Below are 19317 nucleotides of genomic sequence, written 5' to 3'. Positions count from 1 at the left end.
CTACAGAGCTGAATGATGTGTGAAGATGCTCAAGCATTATGGCAAGTCACTTAAGTTGTATTGTTAACACAAAAATGAAGAAAATTAAGAAAACACTAGATGAGGAGGAAGTGTTCTTATGCTGGGTATGATGTATCTGCAGGATACAAAGAAATCTCGAGGCATCTGACACATTCTGAGTAGCCAAGTGACCAAAACCTTTGTCTCAGCTGTACTGTCAACTCTTTTGGCAGGGTAGTGACCTAAAGCATGCCACAATTGACAATAAAAAATGGGGCTGTTTTAAAGTGGCCTAAATCGTGATCTAAATCTTAAAACATCTTTGGAATTAGCGGATCAAACAGAATAGAGATGGTTTAGTGAAAATATAAAGGTTAATGATTGACAGCAATCCCAGAGGGGAATCTTTTTTTTTTTTCCATGTGCATTGTGTTGTCTGCCATTATATAAAAACAAAAGCAAGGCCTAAACCCACAGGTACTTTTTAATCTATCACAAGGTCAGCGACAAGAACAAAGAGTGCATTGTTTTATCATCTTTTATTGCAGTACAATACTCTAAAAATATTGTTAAATTGTCTTCAAACCAGATGGGGGGGGGGAAAGCATGCTAAACAATACAAAGTCATAAATATTTCTTCCATTTATGTGCAAAAGTTGCAATTCATTCAAGGATGGAATGTCCAGATTGTAACCCATCACTAAGTCCCACAGAAAAGGCAAACATATTATTTAATGTACATACAATCCAAAGGACTGAAATAGAAATAAAGTGTACAGACAGCTTTGTCTAGAAAGCTTTGACAGGTGAGTGCATATTATCCCAAACATGACTCAGGCAAAGATTAAACTTGGACTTTGGTTTTAGATGAAAAAAGAATAGTATAATAAAAAAAATTAGAGAGAAGGTCAGCAATGAGGAACAAATAAAATTACATCACACACAAATACAGTCATCAGCTACATGTCATCGCTTGTAATGCTCAATCCACCGACGTTAAGGTTCTCTAAAACCAAGCCATCGTCTTCGTCGTCCTAGAGAATGAACACAACAAATAGAATCACAGCTCTATTGATAGTCTAAAGTGAACGATAATGAGCTGGCTTTATGTTGCGAACTTTGCCCATCTCTGATTTAGATAGTGATAATAATCTGTTGATTGAGTTGAAGTACACAAGCAGTGTACAAGAAATGGAAACCATCTGAACCTGCAGATTTGGAGCCGTGCAATTAAATCAAAAGTCATACACATATACGTATAAACAATAGCGAATTAACAATAAAAAAATACATATGTGTATATGCACATTTTAATTGAACTATGTTCTCCATTCTAACAGAGTTTTGCGCCCTCATTTATTTCCAGCGTGAGTGACGTAGTTGTTGATTGGCTTCAAAAACGTCATGACGTCTTTGCGAATCAGCTGAAGTTTGTTTGCTCAATCCCGCGATCACCCCTTCTATTTTATCCCTCCCCACAAGAAATGCACGTTTTACTTAAACTTTTGGGATCGGACCACAGAAAGGGACGTTTGACCCTCCAGCACGAAGACAGACCCCGACGTTCTAAGATAAGAATACTTCCGCCTCATCGGCATCAAACGACAACAACATTGGCGATCGAAAACAAGGGAGAAACAAATGCATGTAAGTAATATTTATTGATTCTCACTGTTATCACCCTCGTGGTTGGGTTGATGTTCCATACTTTGACGTGCGGCTCCAAATGATGCATTGCCACTCTTGCATTTACCCAATGATTCTCGGTTGTTTGCAAAAATTATTGTATGCACGTTGTCAACTCGTAACTAGATGTTTTCCAGCCAATTGATATTTTAGTATTTGATAGGGATCTATGACAGTCAAAGTGGATTTAAATGTGTTGATTGTGTGTTACTTACGGCATCTTTCAGTTTGTAGTCCTTTTCGGTGCTGCGGTATGACACCACATGGATTAAAGTGTAGACCCTGTAAGCAAATGAAACTCAAGTAGAGCAGTGCTTGCATGCCACCAAATTGAGGGACCCCCCCCCCCCCTTTTTTATTAACTATATAAATATAACAATACAAAATGTTTGTGTGTACCTGTGATACAACATGGCGAGGAACTGGACGAGAAGAAGGATGGCAAAAGACAACAGAAACATTAAGCTGAGAGGCTCCACCTGTCAATATAAAATAATATAAAACAATATAAACAATATTAATAAACAATCAAAATGTCAAAATAAACAATATAACAATATAAAAATATAACAATATAAAACAATTCACAATGACATCGTACATTGTTCAGGATGGCAACAGCTATGTATTAAATACAACATTGGTTTGTGTGCACCAACCTTGAGGTCCTCTTCAGATTTTGTTCCATTTGAATAGTATTTTGGGATCTTGATGCTTATGACGTCGTTTCCAATGGCTTGCAGGAAGAAGGTAGCAACCACCCACAGTACATTGACGATAAAATAGAGGAATACTGCCTGTGGGGTGTTTAGGAAGAATAGTTAGCAATCATTTTCTAGGAAAAAATCTTGAGTATGTGTTTGATGCTTTTTTGCATCCTTATTGACTTGAAGGAAAGTCCTTTGAAAAGCAGAAGTCATTGTTTGAAACAATCACATTATCAGTTGGAATTCCAGAGACTTAATCAGTTTATATAAAAAAATGTATATTATCAAAATAATCCATTGCAAAATGGAATTAGTCTTTCTCAAACCTTTAGCGTCTCTCCAGGCCAATGATCTAATGTTTTAATATTCTGGAAAAAATGAAGTTGAGCCTAATGCAGTACAATAGAGGACATTAAAACAAAAACTCAGTCTACTTTTGAATTGCATTCATGAGGCAAATGCCACCCAGTCCTTGGGAAAAGAAAAATAATTTAAAATCCTTTTTATATCAGCAGAACTGAGCTGTTGTGAGCTTAACGTGTTGATATTCTATGTTGACATTAAGCAAGCCCAATTTCTGAGTTTTTTCTGAGAATAATTCCCAAATATGTATTTCGCTTCATTTTACGTTTAACTGAAAAGTTCAATAAACAGCTAGCAGCAACCATTTGGCCTCTTTTTTTGTAAGAATCTATCACCATTTGATGCTTGTTGTGACATTCCCTGCTACCACTTGGTACTTGTAATTTTTGTGTTGAAAAAAACTCATCTGAGGAACTCATCTCGAAAAACTCATAAATTGGGGCACCACACAAAATTCGATGTAAAACACAAAACTTGAAAGGAAATTTGCTGACCTTATTACGTAGCGATTTTAGCTCTCTGGTCACCTCGTCCAGATGTGCTTTTGTGTCAACAATGGGCTTCAAATAGCGCTCAATCAACTTCTTCCAGAAGTCCTCTTCGTCCTATGCGTACACACATAAAGCAAGATACAAATATTTTCCCAATCTGGCTCATCGCTTGTTTGAATTTTGTCTCAATTGTACCAGCCCGTCAGCAGCTTCTTCTTTCAGACCTAATCGCTAAATCTCTATTTTACCTCTTCTAGTTTCTGCACCTGAGGTGCAGTCAGAGTTTTCTCAATGGCTCTCTTGACTTTTCTCTCTAATCTTTCCATGCGACTGGTCTTCAGTGTGCGCCGAGCCTATACACACACACACAAAAAAATAGAGAATCAGGCCACTGGATTATATTCACCTAATTAATAGTGAGAGAAATAAAACCAGAAGGATTAGATGTGATCAAATCAAAGCGTTGATGAAATCTGTCATGAAATTTAGGGCTGACTGAATTTTAAATGAGCTTTAATGTAAAGTTATAAATATTTGCTGTTCTGCCTGACTTTGTGAATACCTGCGTCGTCAATTCCTGTTGTAGTTCCTCTAGTTGGCTTTCTGTCAGAACATCTTCGGGCCCTATTCCGTATAGTTGTGCAGTGAGTGTGTCTGTTAACATTAATATCAAGTCATCACACACGTCATCATAATTCTTGTTGCGGAGGGAGTATCTGGAAAAGAAACTTCTTTTTAGATTCACAGTCATTGCAACACACGACGGGCGTTATATGACAGATTTTTTTTTTTTTTCCCGTCATGAAGAAAATTCCATACCGTATTTGTTCTCTTAAGTTCCTCTTCAAGTTGGCAAATGTCAACTTCTTTAGAAACTCTTGTTTCACCGGACTCACCCAGTCTAAGGAGACAGATGTGTACAAATATAATTTTTGATTTTTGAAATCTCATCATGCTGACATTTGTTATAGGCTGTCTCACCGCTAATAGGAAGGTCTGCATTCTCCTGGTTGTTGTTGTCATAATCATCATCATCTTCATTGTCGTCATCTTCAGATGCGCTTGATATACTTGCTTTTTCCATGCTATCGACACTACACACATGTACATTGGTGAGTCTTTGGAAGTTACAACATTAAGTGCATTATTCTTGGGATAATTTTACAAAACGACAAATGCAGTTGACCTCTAGAACTGGAAAGGTTTGGCAAATATTGCTTTTTGCCATTTTTTTTGGCTTTACTTGTGTAAAAGGTATTATGATAAATCCATAACATGAATTTTTACCATGACAGTTACTTTTACCTTCTATAATAATTTATTATTTTCCAATAGAGTACTTTAAACATCTAGTTCAATAATTGTGTGTGGGACGAATCATAAACATTTGAACTGTACTCGGTTCCTCTTGTTTAATGTCATTAACGAAGAGGTGAATCAAAGTAATAATAATGAAAAAAATTGCCGTTACGTGTTTCTGGACATGTCAAAGCATCTCAACTCTCACCTCTCTTTATCAATATGTAATTTATTTCGTCCTGGCTGTGCCATTTTGTTGGCGTCAGCTGGAGGCTGCCGCTCCATTGTTAAAGCAGGGTGTTCGTTCGTTTCCTGGGCTGTGATTGGAAGGGGAGCTGCTTGCTGCCCAGTCTGTCCTGTGATTTGTTGAATCATCAGATTCTCAGTTTCTTGAGTTACCTGTCAATTCCAACCAGAAGTGTTATAAATTCATTCAGCGGGTGCACAGCATATCAATAAAGTTGAGGAAGTTCATGTCACCTGAAACTTCATGTCCCAGCAGCAGAGTCTGCAGTTTCGGTCACACAGCACGTTATGGTTCTTCTTTACCTCGGTTCCTCCCCTATCAGAACAGGAAAAAAGATGAAACAAAAATAGCAAGAGCTACCATCTGTTCATGTTCACTGGAAATAGTGAACATCGTCCTGCAGTCGGTACACCAAACCTTTTAATTTAACCAGGCAAGAAAAAAAAGTTAATTAAATAAATATTTCCTAATTGTTAAAAAAAAAAAAAGTACAGTATAGAGCCCCATTGGTCATGCATTACGTAATAAATCTGCTAATGTTGAAAGTTGGTGCATTACTTATTTGATTCCCTTGTGCCCCAGGTCACAATATGCATGTTAACCAGTGAGTAGATGGTAAGGAGAAGGTAGCCACTGGGAATGCAGATAAAATACATCAGGCCATAGATGATCATTCCTGTCGGAACAAAAAATACCATCACAATGCACGGCATGACACCATCTCAAAGTATGAATGTTAATGATTATGTAATCTTGACATACCACACTCCTCGGGGTGAAGGATAGCAGTCACCGAGTACATGATTGTCATAGAAACCAGGAACACACCAGTTGGGGTTAGGAACGTTCCCTCCATCACCATATCACCTGAGAGCATACCGGTGCTTCAAAAAACTGCAGACATCTTCGTAACGTCGCAAAGCTCCGGCTGATAGATGCTCACCGATTATCGAAAAGAAGGACGCCGTCATGAGGAAGGCATACAGAACACTCATGATGGCAGCGATTGTTATCTGGTTGTTTGCTTTGGCAATGAAACAAATGATAATGTAGAACACGGGAGGGATGCTCGCAATGATGATGGAAAGAGTCCCTGAGATATCAAAGACAAACTGGAAAGCACCTGCGGGAAAGGACATAACGGAATTCAAAATTGTTTAGGTTCATATAAATTGCAGGTAAAAAAAAAAAAAAAAAAAACCTGTCATACCAGTAGATGATTTTGAACCTACCTGCCACCATAAGGGTCACGGAGGCTGGCCCGAGAATAGACGAACCGACAGTGAACATCTGGTAGAAAATGTAAAGTCTGGATATGGAGGGGTTTCTCTTCACAGTCTCTCCCCCACTGTTGTCATCAGCACAAAAGAGCTTATTTTAATCTGACTGCATTGAATGAGATAATTCTGCCAACCACACTGGAGGAAAAATCTCGCAGTGTTTGAAAAAAATCACTTGCTTAACTGACCTGTGCAGGAGGTCCAATGTATTAGCCAGTGTGGATGGTCCCCATCGTCTCCTCTGGTTATAAAACTCTTTAAACTCTTGCGGTGAGTTGGTGTAGGCATCCGATGCGGCATTGTATTCCACACGCCACCCTTGTTGCAGTAGCAAAGTACACAACCAACGATCCTCCCCTAAAATATTTAAAACAGACAAAAAAAGAAAATTGTAAACAGCTGGCTGACATAACTAAAAGAGTGACAGGAGAATCTTGACCTTGATCATATTGGACATATTCTCCAGCCCTTGTGGCAGTCGTCGTGTATCTCTTCAGCACGTTGTCATCCATTAAGGCCGATGCTCGAAACAAACTGAAACATCCTGGACTGCACAGCACAGACCCAAACACGTGTTCTGCTGTCTTCTGTAGCCAGTGACCCACTGCATACTCAAACTTCTGGTACCACACCATGGGACCTGAAGGTTTCCGAGACTGAATTTACTCAAATATATCATTTATTGTCATATCATCAAGTTAGTCATGAGCTAATAATAGAGAACACCCATTAAAAGCTCTGTGAAGTGTATTCAGGGAAATGTTTTGAAAAAAATTGAACATATTTTTGGGGAACACGTGCTTGAGAACCATGTAGTAAAGTACTCAAATATGGATGGGCTATAGCATCAAAGCAAACTATTTTCATTTTGTCTAGCATTTTTATTCCCCCTTATTCAAGGTCGTAATGAGTGGCAGGGCGCAACAACTTAGCATCCGCTTTTGGTCCGTCGCCAATGATTTTAGGACATTGATTATTACGACATTGGTCAAAAAGTACTTTGGAGAGAAACGTTCACTTACCCATTCCGGTAGGGTGGATTCGTCCACAGGCCGCCCCAACATTTTCATACATCCTTAGCCTGTCAATCAAAATGTTAATTGTCATCAATCGGAAGGTTAATCACCCTTGATAATTGGTGTTGTTGAATAAAAGCCGCGATAGACAAAAAGTCAACATTATTTATTATATTTTTTCTCTGGTGTAATTTATTGTGTATTGACAATAATATTGGATTCCCCAAAGCTGTGCTAGAGTCTGTTACTGACCTGTCTACTAGCAAGATCACGGCTTTCGGCTGGAAGTCGGTGTCCCCGTCCAGAGCCAGAACGTATACGTTGTCATCTGACATGAATCTTCTTTTGTTGTCATTGTCATGTTGGGGCATGAGGTATATTTCACCATCCACAGAGATTAAAGACTCTCTGCATATGTCTTGGCGCTACAAAACAAATGAATTTCCAAAAACAAATTAATTTACATACTATACTGCAAGTCCCCCTCGCTTGTGTGATTTTAGGTGTTTATAGGGTCTTACTTTGGTCTGAGGGTTTTTGGCAAGGTAGCCCTTCCAGCCAAGTAGATAATACATGTACATAATCTAAAAGACAACAATATTTGTTACTTACTGTCATTTTTGAAATTATGATTTATCTTCTTTTGGTGTCCTACTTGTACATGTCCATGTCAACGATTTGCTTACCAAACACACACACAGATTTTGATGGAGTGAACTAAAATCGCATACCTGTGACCATCTCTTCTTGTTCCTGATGAGTTCTTTGTCTTTAAGGTGAAAGTAGAGCATGTTGCCTTCTGGCATAACAAATACAAGTCGGCCACCATATGGAGTTTCCACGATGGATACGTCGTCAGGCTCTTTGTTGGTAAAGACCCTGGATAAAAAATGATTGTCCATTTTCAAGACGCAATTAATCAATTCCACACAGATGAGTAATATAATCGATTATAGTGCGACCTTACCTGTAAACCTCGATGACAACTTGAGTCAAGTCATTCACGTATGAATTAACCAGCCTTTTCCCTGTGTCTTTTTCGGTCATGAACGCATCATCCACGTAAATGTGACACTCAAAATCAAAGCAGTCCTTGTGTTCCTCCTTTGGATCACCTCGGTAACGGTCCAACCTTTAAAACAAATTGGTACCTCTGTACATGACTCAAAATTGATCATTTCAATGCTCTGTGGTCTTTTGTGTTGCGGCAATACAAACCTGAACATGGAGGTCAGAATCTTGAGCATTTCATCGTAGGTCTCATGCCACATGGTGGCACATAGATAGATCACACAATTCTGGATGTTATCGTGGCTAGAACAAGGAAAAGAGAGCTGATAAGTCTTTCAGATCAAATCATGACATATATTACAGGTAATGTGAGAGATCCTTTTACTTACACAGGCAGTTTTGCATGCATCATCTCTAATATGTATTTTTTAATTCAACTCATGTAGCTGTTGAAAGCACAACAACGCTAAGCAAAAGTAGAATGGTGCACTGTAGACATAGCATGGCCATGGTTGAAGAATAAAACTGATCTGAGATTTGAGTTGTGGAACAAGAAAGCATCGGATTCCAAAAAACAAAACCGATATCAGGCATAATTTTATTTCATGGCAGCTGGCAACCAATGTTAAGGTGCATGGCTGCCACCAACCATGTAGGTGTGCGGACCAACGCAACTAACTGCATTGCTACTGAAATCCTTCCTATAGAAGCTTTCTCACCTTTCTTGGTTTTGAGCCCGAGACACCTTCATCTTGGTGTTAAGCAACAAAGACAAGTCTATGAAAGCAGATTCATAGAGCCGCCGAACAAAGAGCTGAGAGGTTCTCTCTATACGCTGGACCTAAGCGGTAGTCAACAAAAGATAAATGTAGTCATGTCATCTAATATGTCAACATGTAAAACTGAATTCAAAAAATAACTATAATGGAAAAAATCTGTTGTAAAGCTGCTGGAAAAATAAGCGCTTACCTTTGTTTTCCATACGTAGTAAGTGCATGTGACCAATCCCAACCACATACACACCCCCTCAAGTGCCAGCATTGAAAAAGGCCATTGCAAGTAAGCGCTGTCAGTCAAATGATTAAATTGTTACATTCATGATATGGAGGTGAGCGGATGCTTGTATTTTATACTGTACTGTATGTATTATTATTATTATTATTATACCTGTTAAGTGATGTCCGGCAGATGCTCTTAGTGATTTCGAGAAAGACCACAGGGGTTGTGTTCTTGTGGCTCAAGGTGGACAAGCTGTCACAAAATACTGCAATGGGAAAAACATGTAAGTTTTTTGTAAGAAATGACCAGGTTTCAAATAACTCACCCCTGATGTCCCATTGGTGTGTTTCGTTCACTTCATTTGCTTGGGTCATGAAAAGTATAAGTCCCAATATAAGCACCAAGGGGCCCGTGCTAATTAAGGGCAAGGCAAAACCCATCCTGACAGCATGAATCTTACAAGCTACCACCCCAAACCAGTGGCACGCCGCCGAGCTGAAGGCCTTAGGCAAGAAACAATGGGGGAGTTAGTGTCAGCCTTGTTAGGAAGACAATGAATCTCATTTGTTGCTCTGATGTAATAGATTTGATTAATCAACTTGGACAACTTGGATTATAAAAGGTGAGTTAGCTTGATTCTAACCTTCACCTACCTGTAAGAAAAACAGCCCCAGCCCAATTTGTAACAATTCCCAATCTTCACTCTTTAAATTGAAGTCTGGCCACTTGATGGACTCAACAATGAGGCAATGATAGAAAAGGTATACAGCTCCTACGAATGGAAAAAAAACCTATAAATTGTTTACAAGGCTGAATGGAAAATATAACAGATATACTATGTACAGTTAAAACAAATGTGTTTTCACTGAAATATTCCGTTCATAGCGAGAAAGCATTCTCATAAATCTGAAATCAACATCTTTACTTAAATATTTGGTCTCTATAGTAAAGGTCAGGAACACGCTTTAATGAGGGATCTTGAGGTGGTATCAATCACAGTGTTAAATATAGTTAGCGGATTCTTTGTGAGTGTTGTTCCAGATCGTGAGTGCAGACAATTACCTATGACAATTATCCTCAACAGGCTGCTGATGACAAACACAAAGTCCCTGAAACCATCCAGTTCTGACAATCTATCCTATAGGGAGATACAAAAAACAGTTTCAGTAAACGCTACACTGGATTATATGTTTGCACAAAGCCAAAAGAAAATAGTTTTAACATGGGTTAATCTCAGCTCAGAAATGTAGATGCTGAATGATAAGCACTCAGGATATTTGTTAACAAAATTCTCCATTTTACAATGTCAAATAGTGCTGAGTCAAAGCTTTTCCATCCATCCATCAATTTTCAGAATAGAAACACACCTGAATTCGATTTGTCGCTTGCATTGGATTCTCCCACCAACAAAATGAGATAAGAAGTGAGGATAAAATTCCAATTCCTATGTAGACATAGCAGTCGTCCCTCTGTCTATCCACATGCGAAGATACGCGGGCATAGTAGTCGATTCCTAGCAGGCAATATCCTGTTGAGATACATGAATGAATGTAAGGTGGATTTGTAATTAGTCACCTGATTTTAAGAGAATAGCATAGATTTAAATATGTAGTACAATTACCAGCACATGTTAGAATGAGGGAGCACATTGGGAATATAATTTTCCAAGGTTCGGTCTGCAGTCGAAAGACGATCTGAAGAAGTGCAGACAAAATACAGACACCTCCGCTGATGAACAGATTTGTCAGAATGTCAAACTGGGGCATCACCACAAGCACCAAGACTGAAGTACCGAGTGACACAATGCACTCAATGGCACAAATCTGCAAAAGGAAAAGCACACGCAGGTCATTAGTCCGAAAACAGCAGCGATCGATAAACAAATAGTCGTGGACTCATCTAATAAACGTCACATACCCACAACATGGTCTTCAGGTTGGGCTGTACGAAGCTCTTGAAGGCACACCTCCATAGTGATTTCAGGAACACCAAGAAGTTTGGGCAAACCAGACAGAACACCAGCATCAGCATGTAGAACTGTTTTTCCTTTGACTTTGTTTGGTCTTTTGTACTGGACAACGTTGTCAGCACCAAAAGAGAACCCTGATTGGACAGACCAAAACACGTTAAACCTGATAGTTTTTCGTTTCCGATATATTCCAATACTATGTATGGAGAAGCTAAAATAAAGGTGATTGTGAGGTGATTAAAATTAAAGTGGCATTTTTTAATCACACCTTAGCAACAACAGCACTGGTCAGGACCGCTAAACCCACAATAACAGCCACCAGGTACTGGGCCAATTGGAAGCACCTTCTCTTCTGTTCCTTCTCAGCTCCTATTGGGTTGAGTTGAAATGGATCCCATCTTTCCCTGAGTCACACACACACAGGCTACCATATTCAGTTTATAGCACTGATAATACAATTAATCACCTTTACTGGGTGGTTATTATTGCACAATGACCTTAGATAAAAAAAAAAAAAAAGGGAATTATATACTTGTCAGTGTGATTAATACATCTCTTATGTAAAATAAATCCAAACACAAGGAAGTTCAAGTGATACTCTACCAATTCGTTTTAAAAGAGTCGTCAATATCTACATAAACAGGATTATTATTATGAGAAAGATAATGGCTGAAGTATCTGCTTGTTACAGGATTTTTAACAATATATTTGCTGTGGTGCATATACTGTGTATATTTCACGCTGTGTGTAAATATTTGATATAATCCACACAGATTAGAAAAATCTAAAATAACAAATGATCAGATTTACGGTACTGTATGACTGATTATTTTTATGATTTTTAAAACCAGACTAAATGAATAATATCCAAATTTTTGTATATACTGTACTTTTGTCTCTTGAAAATTGTTGTATCATATAAAATAAAGTTACTTGACAGATTTTAAGTAAATTTCTTACTTGAGGCGTTCCTGTATACTCTTCACTCTGATTTTCACTTCCTCCATCTTGCTTGTCTAGTCCAGATGCCAGATCTGTTGAAACTTTGAGTCATTTTTATATTGCAACATGGATACAAATGATACAATTTGAGCAGAACATTTACCTTCTTTTGAGCTTTCCTGTCCTTGTCCTGTAGTTTTCCAATCACACCTGCGACAACTACCAAAACCAAACCAGTAAGCGATAAAGTGGTCGGAAATTAAGAGAAGTTGTGTCTGGAAAATTACAATTCACCCCAAATCTGACCCCTCTGGCTGTCTTGTATTTTGTTTTTCACCTATTTGTTGTCACTAGTTTAAGAAAGTAAGAAAGAAAGAAAAAAATATTTCCACGTAACTCACACCAGTGTGCCAGTGCTGCGGTTCACCAAGTATGCCCGTGTCTTTTGAGCGATACTGTTAGGTAAGCATATGAGGGATGTTGTAAAAGCGTGGACTGTACCCACCCAACATGACCGATAAACAAAATCTCAGCGTCATAAAAAGGTACAAGGATCATCTTTATGGGCTTGCACATACTCACGCCTTCTCTATGACTCTTAAGAGTTTTTCATTAACTGAGCCAACACCTTGTTTGGTGCTCTCAACTGGAAATAATCTCGAGCAATGAATGGTAGAAGTTCCCATGTCACTGCTAGGAAAAAGAATGTTTAGACAGTGATGAGTGATCCGAGGGACAGCTAGGGTTTGATGTTTTGGAGTCGAAGTGCTCTCTTTTTTTTTTTAAATTTATTTATTTTTTTATAGTGACTAGAACAAATCCAGGACTTGACATGACTCTATGACACAGGTGTCAAACTCAAGGCCCGGGGGCCAGATACGGCCCGCCACATCATTCTATGTGGCCCGCGAAGACAAATTGTGCATCAAATTCGTGTGTCATTTTACTAGAATTGCAAATTGTCTTCACTTTTAATAATATCTTTTTTTTTTAAATATTTGACCAGTTTTTACTCGTCTGATTTGAAAACGAGTTATTTGTCAGTTTGTTTTGTAGCTTTTACTGAATATAATATGAGGTGCTCATACATTTATTTGGGTTGGCAGTCATAATGGCCCTCCGAAAGAAGCTATGACTACAATGCGGCCCGCGAAAGAAATGAGTTTGACACCCCTGCTCTATGAGGAGGCCAGTAAATTTATTTTGCAGACGGACACAAGCCAGAGTAGTTTGCGCCGTTGTGGGTGTGAACACACATGACTCTGCTTGCCGCAGATGAAAATGCTTCCTCTGATTCCCTTTAAATGTGACAAACTCACATCTAGCATAGGCACATCTCTGTGTGGAAAGGGAAACAGCGATCCATACGTGACCCGAGATTAACATTGCTCTTTGCCGGTGCGGCAATAGACAAAATAAGTGAGGACTCTCATTAAATACACAATGATTGGTGCTTTTAATATGTCAGTAGGCCTCATGTAGCGTATGTATTTGCGTTATAAGTTAACATCTTTATGTACGTCAGTGAATGGTATTAGTGTTTCATATAATTTTGCTTAGAAAAGATTGTTTCCTATGAGAGCAATTGTTTCAAAAAAATTTGGTTGAGGGATTACGTTCCACCTCCCAAGGGAAAAACATTCACCTTCTAGGTCAGGTCTCGTACGTGGTTGTTTCCACTGGGTGTCACTACAGAGCTTTGGCTCGGACTCCCGGCAAACCAGATCTTTCTACAGTCGAGTGTGATGAAGTAATATCACAAATCTAGCTGAAAGTGTTCATTTAAATTTCACTTTGGTGTTTCTTATCAGGTAATGTCAATTTAGCATCATCATAGTATGTGATTAAATGTGTGAAGACGCGGACGCACATCTTAATGCTGCTGTGCACGTCTGTCGTTGCATACTGAAAAGAATGTCTCTGTCAGGTATGGACCCTCATTAGGATGTGCTGCTAGCGCATAATCAGCTGGCCATATGGTCGGCATGGAGGTACCCCACACACGCACACACCTTCAGCTTGAAAGCAGTCACATAATCATTACACGCAGTAAGTTTTTAGCTTTAACATGTAGTAAGGAAGGTCATTTGAAAGTCAGTCTAAAATGTTAGTCATTAATGGACCGAAATTTGTGTGTGCCACAATAGGGCCCTTCTTATTTGGCAGCCATAGGAGTCCTGCTCCCGTGCCAGTGAGTTCACGTCACAACGGTAATGTCACTGAGGACACTGTCATAACACAGCTGATGCCTCTCAGATTTACAAAAAGGTCAGAATAGCAACAAGGTAGCTGCGCCTGGCTTTGGTTTGAGCTGACGGAATTGTTCAGAGCCAAGCTATAATTAGGAGCCATATGGGCTGTATGTTAAGAATCACTGCTTACTGTTTACTCTTGAACAACCTTTTCATCTGACAAGGGAGTAGGCGAGTGAAGGAAATATTAAACTTAATTTATATGGATTTTTAAAAAATCCTCCAAAGAGTCCTCCTGGTCATTTTAACACCAAATAAGTGCTTACTGCAGGAGGCATTCACTGCTCCTGTTGATTTACAAGTCGAAGCTTTATATATGATATAAGCTGCCCTAAGCTAATGGTTTCAGAATTTTCTACATGGAAGAGCTTGGAATTCACACAACTATGAGCCAAGAATGAGAGAGCGAGCTGCGATATGACAGGCAGGTGACAAGAAATCAGCCCTGGAAAAAAAATGATGTCAGTCTATCCCGAACATTAAGTTAATGAAAGACTTCAAGTTGTTCAAATGCAATTGCATATATTTTCTTCCACCTGACCAAACATGATAACTAAATGCTAATGTTTAAAGTCAGTCAGGGCTCTGGAAATGTAATGTATTTATTATTAAAAGCAGGTCTAAGCATAATTTCCATTCTGTCATCTGCAAAATTCATCAAGTCCCTTGGTGACTCTTTGTTCACTTTGTAGCGGAATCACATTTGAATATTGCACACAGTGACCGTGTCTCTGTAATGGCATGGGGTTCATGCTTTTGCCTGCTCTTCCAATGACTCATTTCTTTTTGTCTTTCTCTGTCTTTGAGCGTGAAGCTTTTATTTGCTGCCTTCATTGGTATCAGACGAGGTAAATGAAGTCTTTGCACCATCACAATAGGTGTTCCCAGTTTTGTCACGCATTAATTTTACATGTCGTGCTATTAGTCAGATATCACATAGGCAGATCGCAATTGCTTGTTGTCTTGTCTTGTTTGAATTCAGCTAAAACCCAGTGTGGGAGAAATAATAACTTGGTGTGTCCAACTGCTTTAAAAAAAAAGCCAAAAGTGCTTTGAAGCTTCTTATCAGGAACTCGGAGGCAGATTTGGGTTTATTGTTCACTCTTGGACACTGTGATGCTTATCTGATCTTCTTAGTCTCCTAAATTGACTTGACGCTCATTTTTCCACAGCAGTTACACCTCTTTGCTAACGATGTTTTAGGGGAAATCTCTCTCTGAATTTCAGTTTTGATCCCACCTTAAGCAGAATAATCTGCCAAGCAGTATCTTGCCTTTCCATAGTTGACGTCATGTTTGCGCCTTCCTCCTCTTTTGTTCCCCTACGTACGGTGCCTAAATTCTAAATCTCAGTTCTTGATCAGTGACTTGATAATAATCTTGAAAATAAGGGGTAAAAAATTTGATCCTATAACCTGTGAGACCATGACATGAAATGATATTCTAAGTTTAAATCGGCATAAAACTATAAGACGGAGGCATCAGTGGTAAAATATGCGCAAAAGTAATACCGTAAATTTCGGGCTATAAGCTGCACCGGACTATAAGCCGCACCAGCTAAAATTTGTAATTTGACCCAAGCAATGCTAAACTATATACTTTTCTTCAGAATCAGCTTTATTGGCCAAGTTTGTGCATGCCAAGCAAGGAATTTGACTCCGGGGGATCTCAGCCTCTGTACAACATTAATGGCCAAGGTATTGTAAAAACAAAAAAGGGAAAGTGGTAGTCCCACAAAGTCGATTATTGTAAACCTGGGAAAAGAGAAACTATGAAAATGAGTAATCAGATGGAAATGCATCTCTTATTCACCCAGGCTGAAAGTTCAATTTGAGTTTACACGCTTCTGGCTTCACACGGCCATGTTTTGCATGCGCATCTGTGTTTGTTTGGGCAACTGTATCAGACTGTCAAGATACAACATATTTACTTATTATTCTTTTTCAACATCATTGAAGGAGTCCAAATTTATTTGCCTTTCCATTTTCCACCAACAAAAATCCAGCACAACCGATTTGAATGGGGCTTTCGTGTCGACAGTGTTCGTGAACAGACTGAGAAAATACATGAAGTCTTTAATCATGGAGTATCTGGTTGCTGCAGTATTCGAATAATGAAGCGCATGTGGAAACACATAGTAGGTGAGATTTGAGCTAGCATGAATTATTTGAGCACTACTCTGTATGCCATAATTCATTTTTGACCACTGGCAGTCACTTGATATTGCAGTTGCATTTGCAAACGATCTCATCTGTCATAATGTTCCTCCCAGAAAAGCTCAATGAGGTGTCAGAGAATGATCTATTGAGTAGGGCACAGGTCTACCATACAAAGCTGACAGTCCTGCCAGACACAGCTGAGGGTCGCGTTGTCGTGACAAGCACTGTGTTATTAAAAGTTCACTTGCGCAGGTGATGTAACTTTAGCACAGCAGCATGTGACGCGACACACGTCTTGACCTCTTGTAATTTATGATCCAATTAGAGCTTAAAATGAAATTGAAAAGGTGTGGATACGCATTTTGGATGGAAGTCTTTTTAATTCATTCATTAATTCAAATATTGCGTGATATGTCATTAAAGAGGGATTCCCATCTGCGGCCCCAACTCGATGCCCCAGATTTTTCTACTTTCCTTGACCTCCTGTGGGTTAAGATCAAAATGTCATTAATATTTGCCAGCTGTGGGCATGTAAAGCCGTTTGAGACGTTTCTGTGATTAAGGCCTGTATAAATAAATTGACTTCACAGTAGCATCATGACACGTGACCACCATATTTGTGTTTGTATAATCTTCTAAACAAAAATACCGAGGGAGCGTCAACACTAAATCACTAAATGCAAGGCAAGCAACTGCTTGTGGCGTTATCAGACAACAAAAACATTAATCGATTTCAATTTCACTCTGCGACTTGTGGATAGACTTTTTTTTTTTTTTAAATAGAATGAAAATGTGATACAATAAAAAGCAATCCCGTTCCTCTCCCCAAACAGCAATTCCATTATATTTTGAAATGCTGGAATGAGAACAGCCAAGTTTGTGGAAGAGCATTCGGTCAAGGTCGTTTATATTTTTGGTCGGCAGTGTCAAAAGTGCAATGTGCAGTTGAGTGTGGGGATCACACTGGCCTTTGTGTCTGTGTGATACACGGTTTATATACGTATTATATTTCTGTGGCTCAGGTATGCTGCTCAATTCACTGGCAGTCAGAAAAGAAGTGGAGCTATGAAAAGGAACCAGGTCAGTCGTGTCAGGGCTTGGCATAACCTTGTATGAAAGCATGACTAACTTTGGATGAAGAGGAATGATCCCATTTTACTTGAATCCTCTTTTCCTGGGTGAATGTATGGTCATCCTTGAACATCCAGATATATAAATCATACATGCGTGTGCAAGAGGTTTACTTGGTCGTTTTGGGGTGTGATAGTAGGTGATTTTGCAATAAGTAATAAATAAATCATATGGCCATAGCTGTGCTTCCAGTTGTATGACATATACTAGGTTCGTCATATGTCACCATAGAAAATACTTAAAGCCTTTCTTCTACTTTCATATTATCGTGGTTCGAACAGTCTTGATTTTTTTAACTGATAAAGATCTTGAGTTTGTCATCGGTTTTGGCCAGAAAAAAACAATTTTGAGAGACAGTGAGAGAATATACACACAAAAAAAAGGGATATTCAGTCATATTTTACTTAATGTTTAGATTTTGGATATTGAAAATAATTCACTTATTAGATCAAGAATAAAAGAGGGTCCCCACTTTTCCAATCCTGTTATTATTTAATAAAATGTCTGCACCCCTCTCTTCTCTTCAGGGCATAGACTCAAGTTTAACCTTCTCGGAGTCAATTTAACTCCCTATTTCTTTCTCTGCGTACTCCCTCTGTTTTTACCCTTTTGAATCTTGTCCTCAGTCCACCCCAATTTTACCTTTTTCCCCATCTTCTGGTCTGGTTCACTCGGCTGAGGAGCAGCTCTTATATTGTAGCCCTCGCTGACCTTAGGCCATCCAGTGACGACTGCAGTCCTGATTCTTACGAGGCAAGTGTAGAATCAGTTTGTCCATGTGTAGCTCATCTGAAAGCAGCTCACCAGTAATGGGACGCTGTGATTTTCTTTGGAAAGTTATAGAATTAGATTTTAAAAATAGAACTACTTCCAGCGTTTTTTAATAGTGTTGCCTTCTGGTTTTTGTTTCCTTCCTTGTTAAATCATTGTTGTAAAATAAATGTGAGTACATAGATGAATATGATTAACTATAAATCCAATCCAATACATCTTTATATAGCGCGTTCACAACAGCTGTTGCCATAACAAAGCACCTTGCAGAACATATTCATGAATACACATAACATGAGCTAATTTGCTATTTAGTTTCCGTTGCAAACATTATGCTCAGTAACTTATCGAAAGGATGTTCTGTTGAATGCAACATTTTGCAAGGAAAGCGAGTTTCAAGCTTGTGTTTAGTTCAGCTGACTCACTCTGGAAACAGCAGAGTTATTCGTGTGGTCTACTGGGGAGATTTAGGAGCGTTTGACTGAGATCAGATGAATGTCTGGCCTGTCAGAAATTCGGTCGAGTGCAAAAATGATCAAACGCGTTGGAAGCAGGGTTAGGTCCAGATTTCCCAAGCCGTGTCCATAACCTACTAAAATCTTGTTAGGAAGACTCAGGGAAGGCTTTTCAGTGTCTCTTTCATGTATATATACGTGTGTGCGCGTATGTGTGTATGTATATGGAGGAAAAAAAAACAACAACAAAAAAATATATATAGTATATATATACACTACATATTACGTACTTATCTTAAATTGTTTGACAGGACTGCTGATGATTGACGGTTCATTAAAACAAAATACCTGGGGTCGACTATGCTCTTCATTTGTCTTAAGTTGTTACATTTTCATTGGTTCAGTGGGTCATCGAGAAATCGACTTACAAGTTACTGGCAACGGCAAGGGCCCATATAGATAGCAAGTCTGGATTATACATCATGTGACATTCACCAAGGCCATTGCTCCAAAATGGCATTTCAAAGGTGTCTTCTAAAT

At 38.8% G+C, this 19317-nt stretch overlaps 2 protein-coding genes across 5 annotated transcripts in view; one reads left to right on the top strand and one right to left on the bottom strand.

The window, feature by feature from the left end:
- Window positions 1-535: 535 nt before the first annotated feature.
- chs1 (chitin synthase 1) lies at window positions 536-12466 on the bottom strand. Of its 2 annotated transcripts, XM_088370821.1 has the most exons (36): window positions 12412-12466; window positions 12174-12229; window positions 12029-12102; window positions 11337-11472; window positions 11017-11202; window positions 10721-10922; window positions 10467-10627; window positions 10162-10237; window positions 9753-9871; window positions 9425-9602; window positions 9268-9364; window positions 9070-9166; window positions 8820-8941; window positions 8308-8403; window positions 8057-8221; window positions 7821-7968; window positions 7611-7673; window positions 7342-7514; window positions 7096-7154; window positions 6513-6713; window positions 6262-6430; window positions 6026-6141; window positions 5737-5916; window positions 5556-5660; window positions 5352-5469; window positions 5027-5108; window positions 4755-4945; window positions 4229-4341; window positions 4067-4148; window positions 3810-3963; window positions 3496-3600; window positions 3251-3361; window positions 2346-2483; window positions 2086-2165; window positions 1902-1968; window positions 536-1034 (listed from the first exon to the last, which is right to left on the bottom strand). In XM_088370821.1, exons 3-36 carry the CDS (start codon window positions 12073-12075, stop codon window positions 960-962), a joined length of 4212 nt encoding a protein of 1403 aa, XP_088226947.1. In that variant the 5' UTR covers window positions 12076-12102; window positions 12174-12229; window positions 12412-12466; the 3' UTR covers window positions 536-959. The 2 variants fall into 2 exon arrangements, with proteins under 2 accessions (XP_088226947.1, XP_088226945.1); XM_088370819.1 differs by having other exon boundaries at window positions 12029-12111; window positions 12174-12459.
- LOC148400706 (CUB and sushi domain-containing protein 1-like) overlaps window positions 1393-19317 on the top strand; it is a 276392-nt gene continuing 258467 nt past the window's right edge. For 2 of the 3 annotated variants that reach the window (XM_088370818.1, XM_088370816.1), the window contains exon 1: window positions 1393-1647. In XM_088370818.1, coding sequence (XP_088226944.1) covers window positions 1485-1647 — 163 coding nt within the window. In that variant the 5' untranslated portion in view covers window positions 1393-1484. The remainder of the gene's footprint in view (window positions 1648-19317) is intronic. The other variant, XM_088370817.1, reaches the window with a different exon arrangement.

Source organism: Syngnathus floridae, chromosome 3 (assembly GCF_059516105.1).
Source record: "Syngnathus floridae isolate MCC-2025c chromosome 3, RoL_Sflo_1.0, whole genome shotgun sequence".
NCBI classification, from domain to species: Eukaryota; Metazoa; Chordata; class Actinopteri; order Syngnathiformes; family Syngnathidae; genus Syngnathus; species Syngnathus floridae.
The sequence above is the reverse complement of the archived record's forward strand: the minus strand, read 5'-3'. Positions and strand labels throughout refer to the sequence as shown.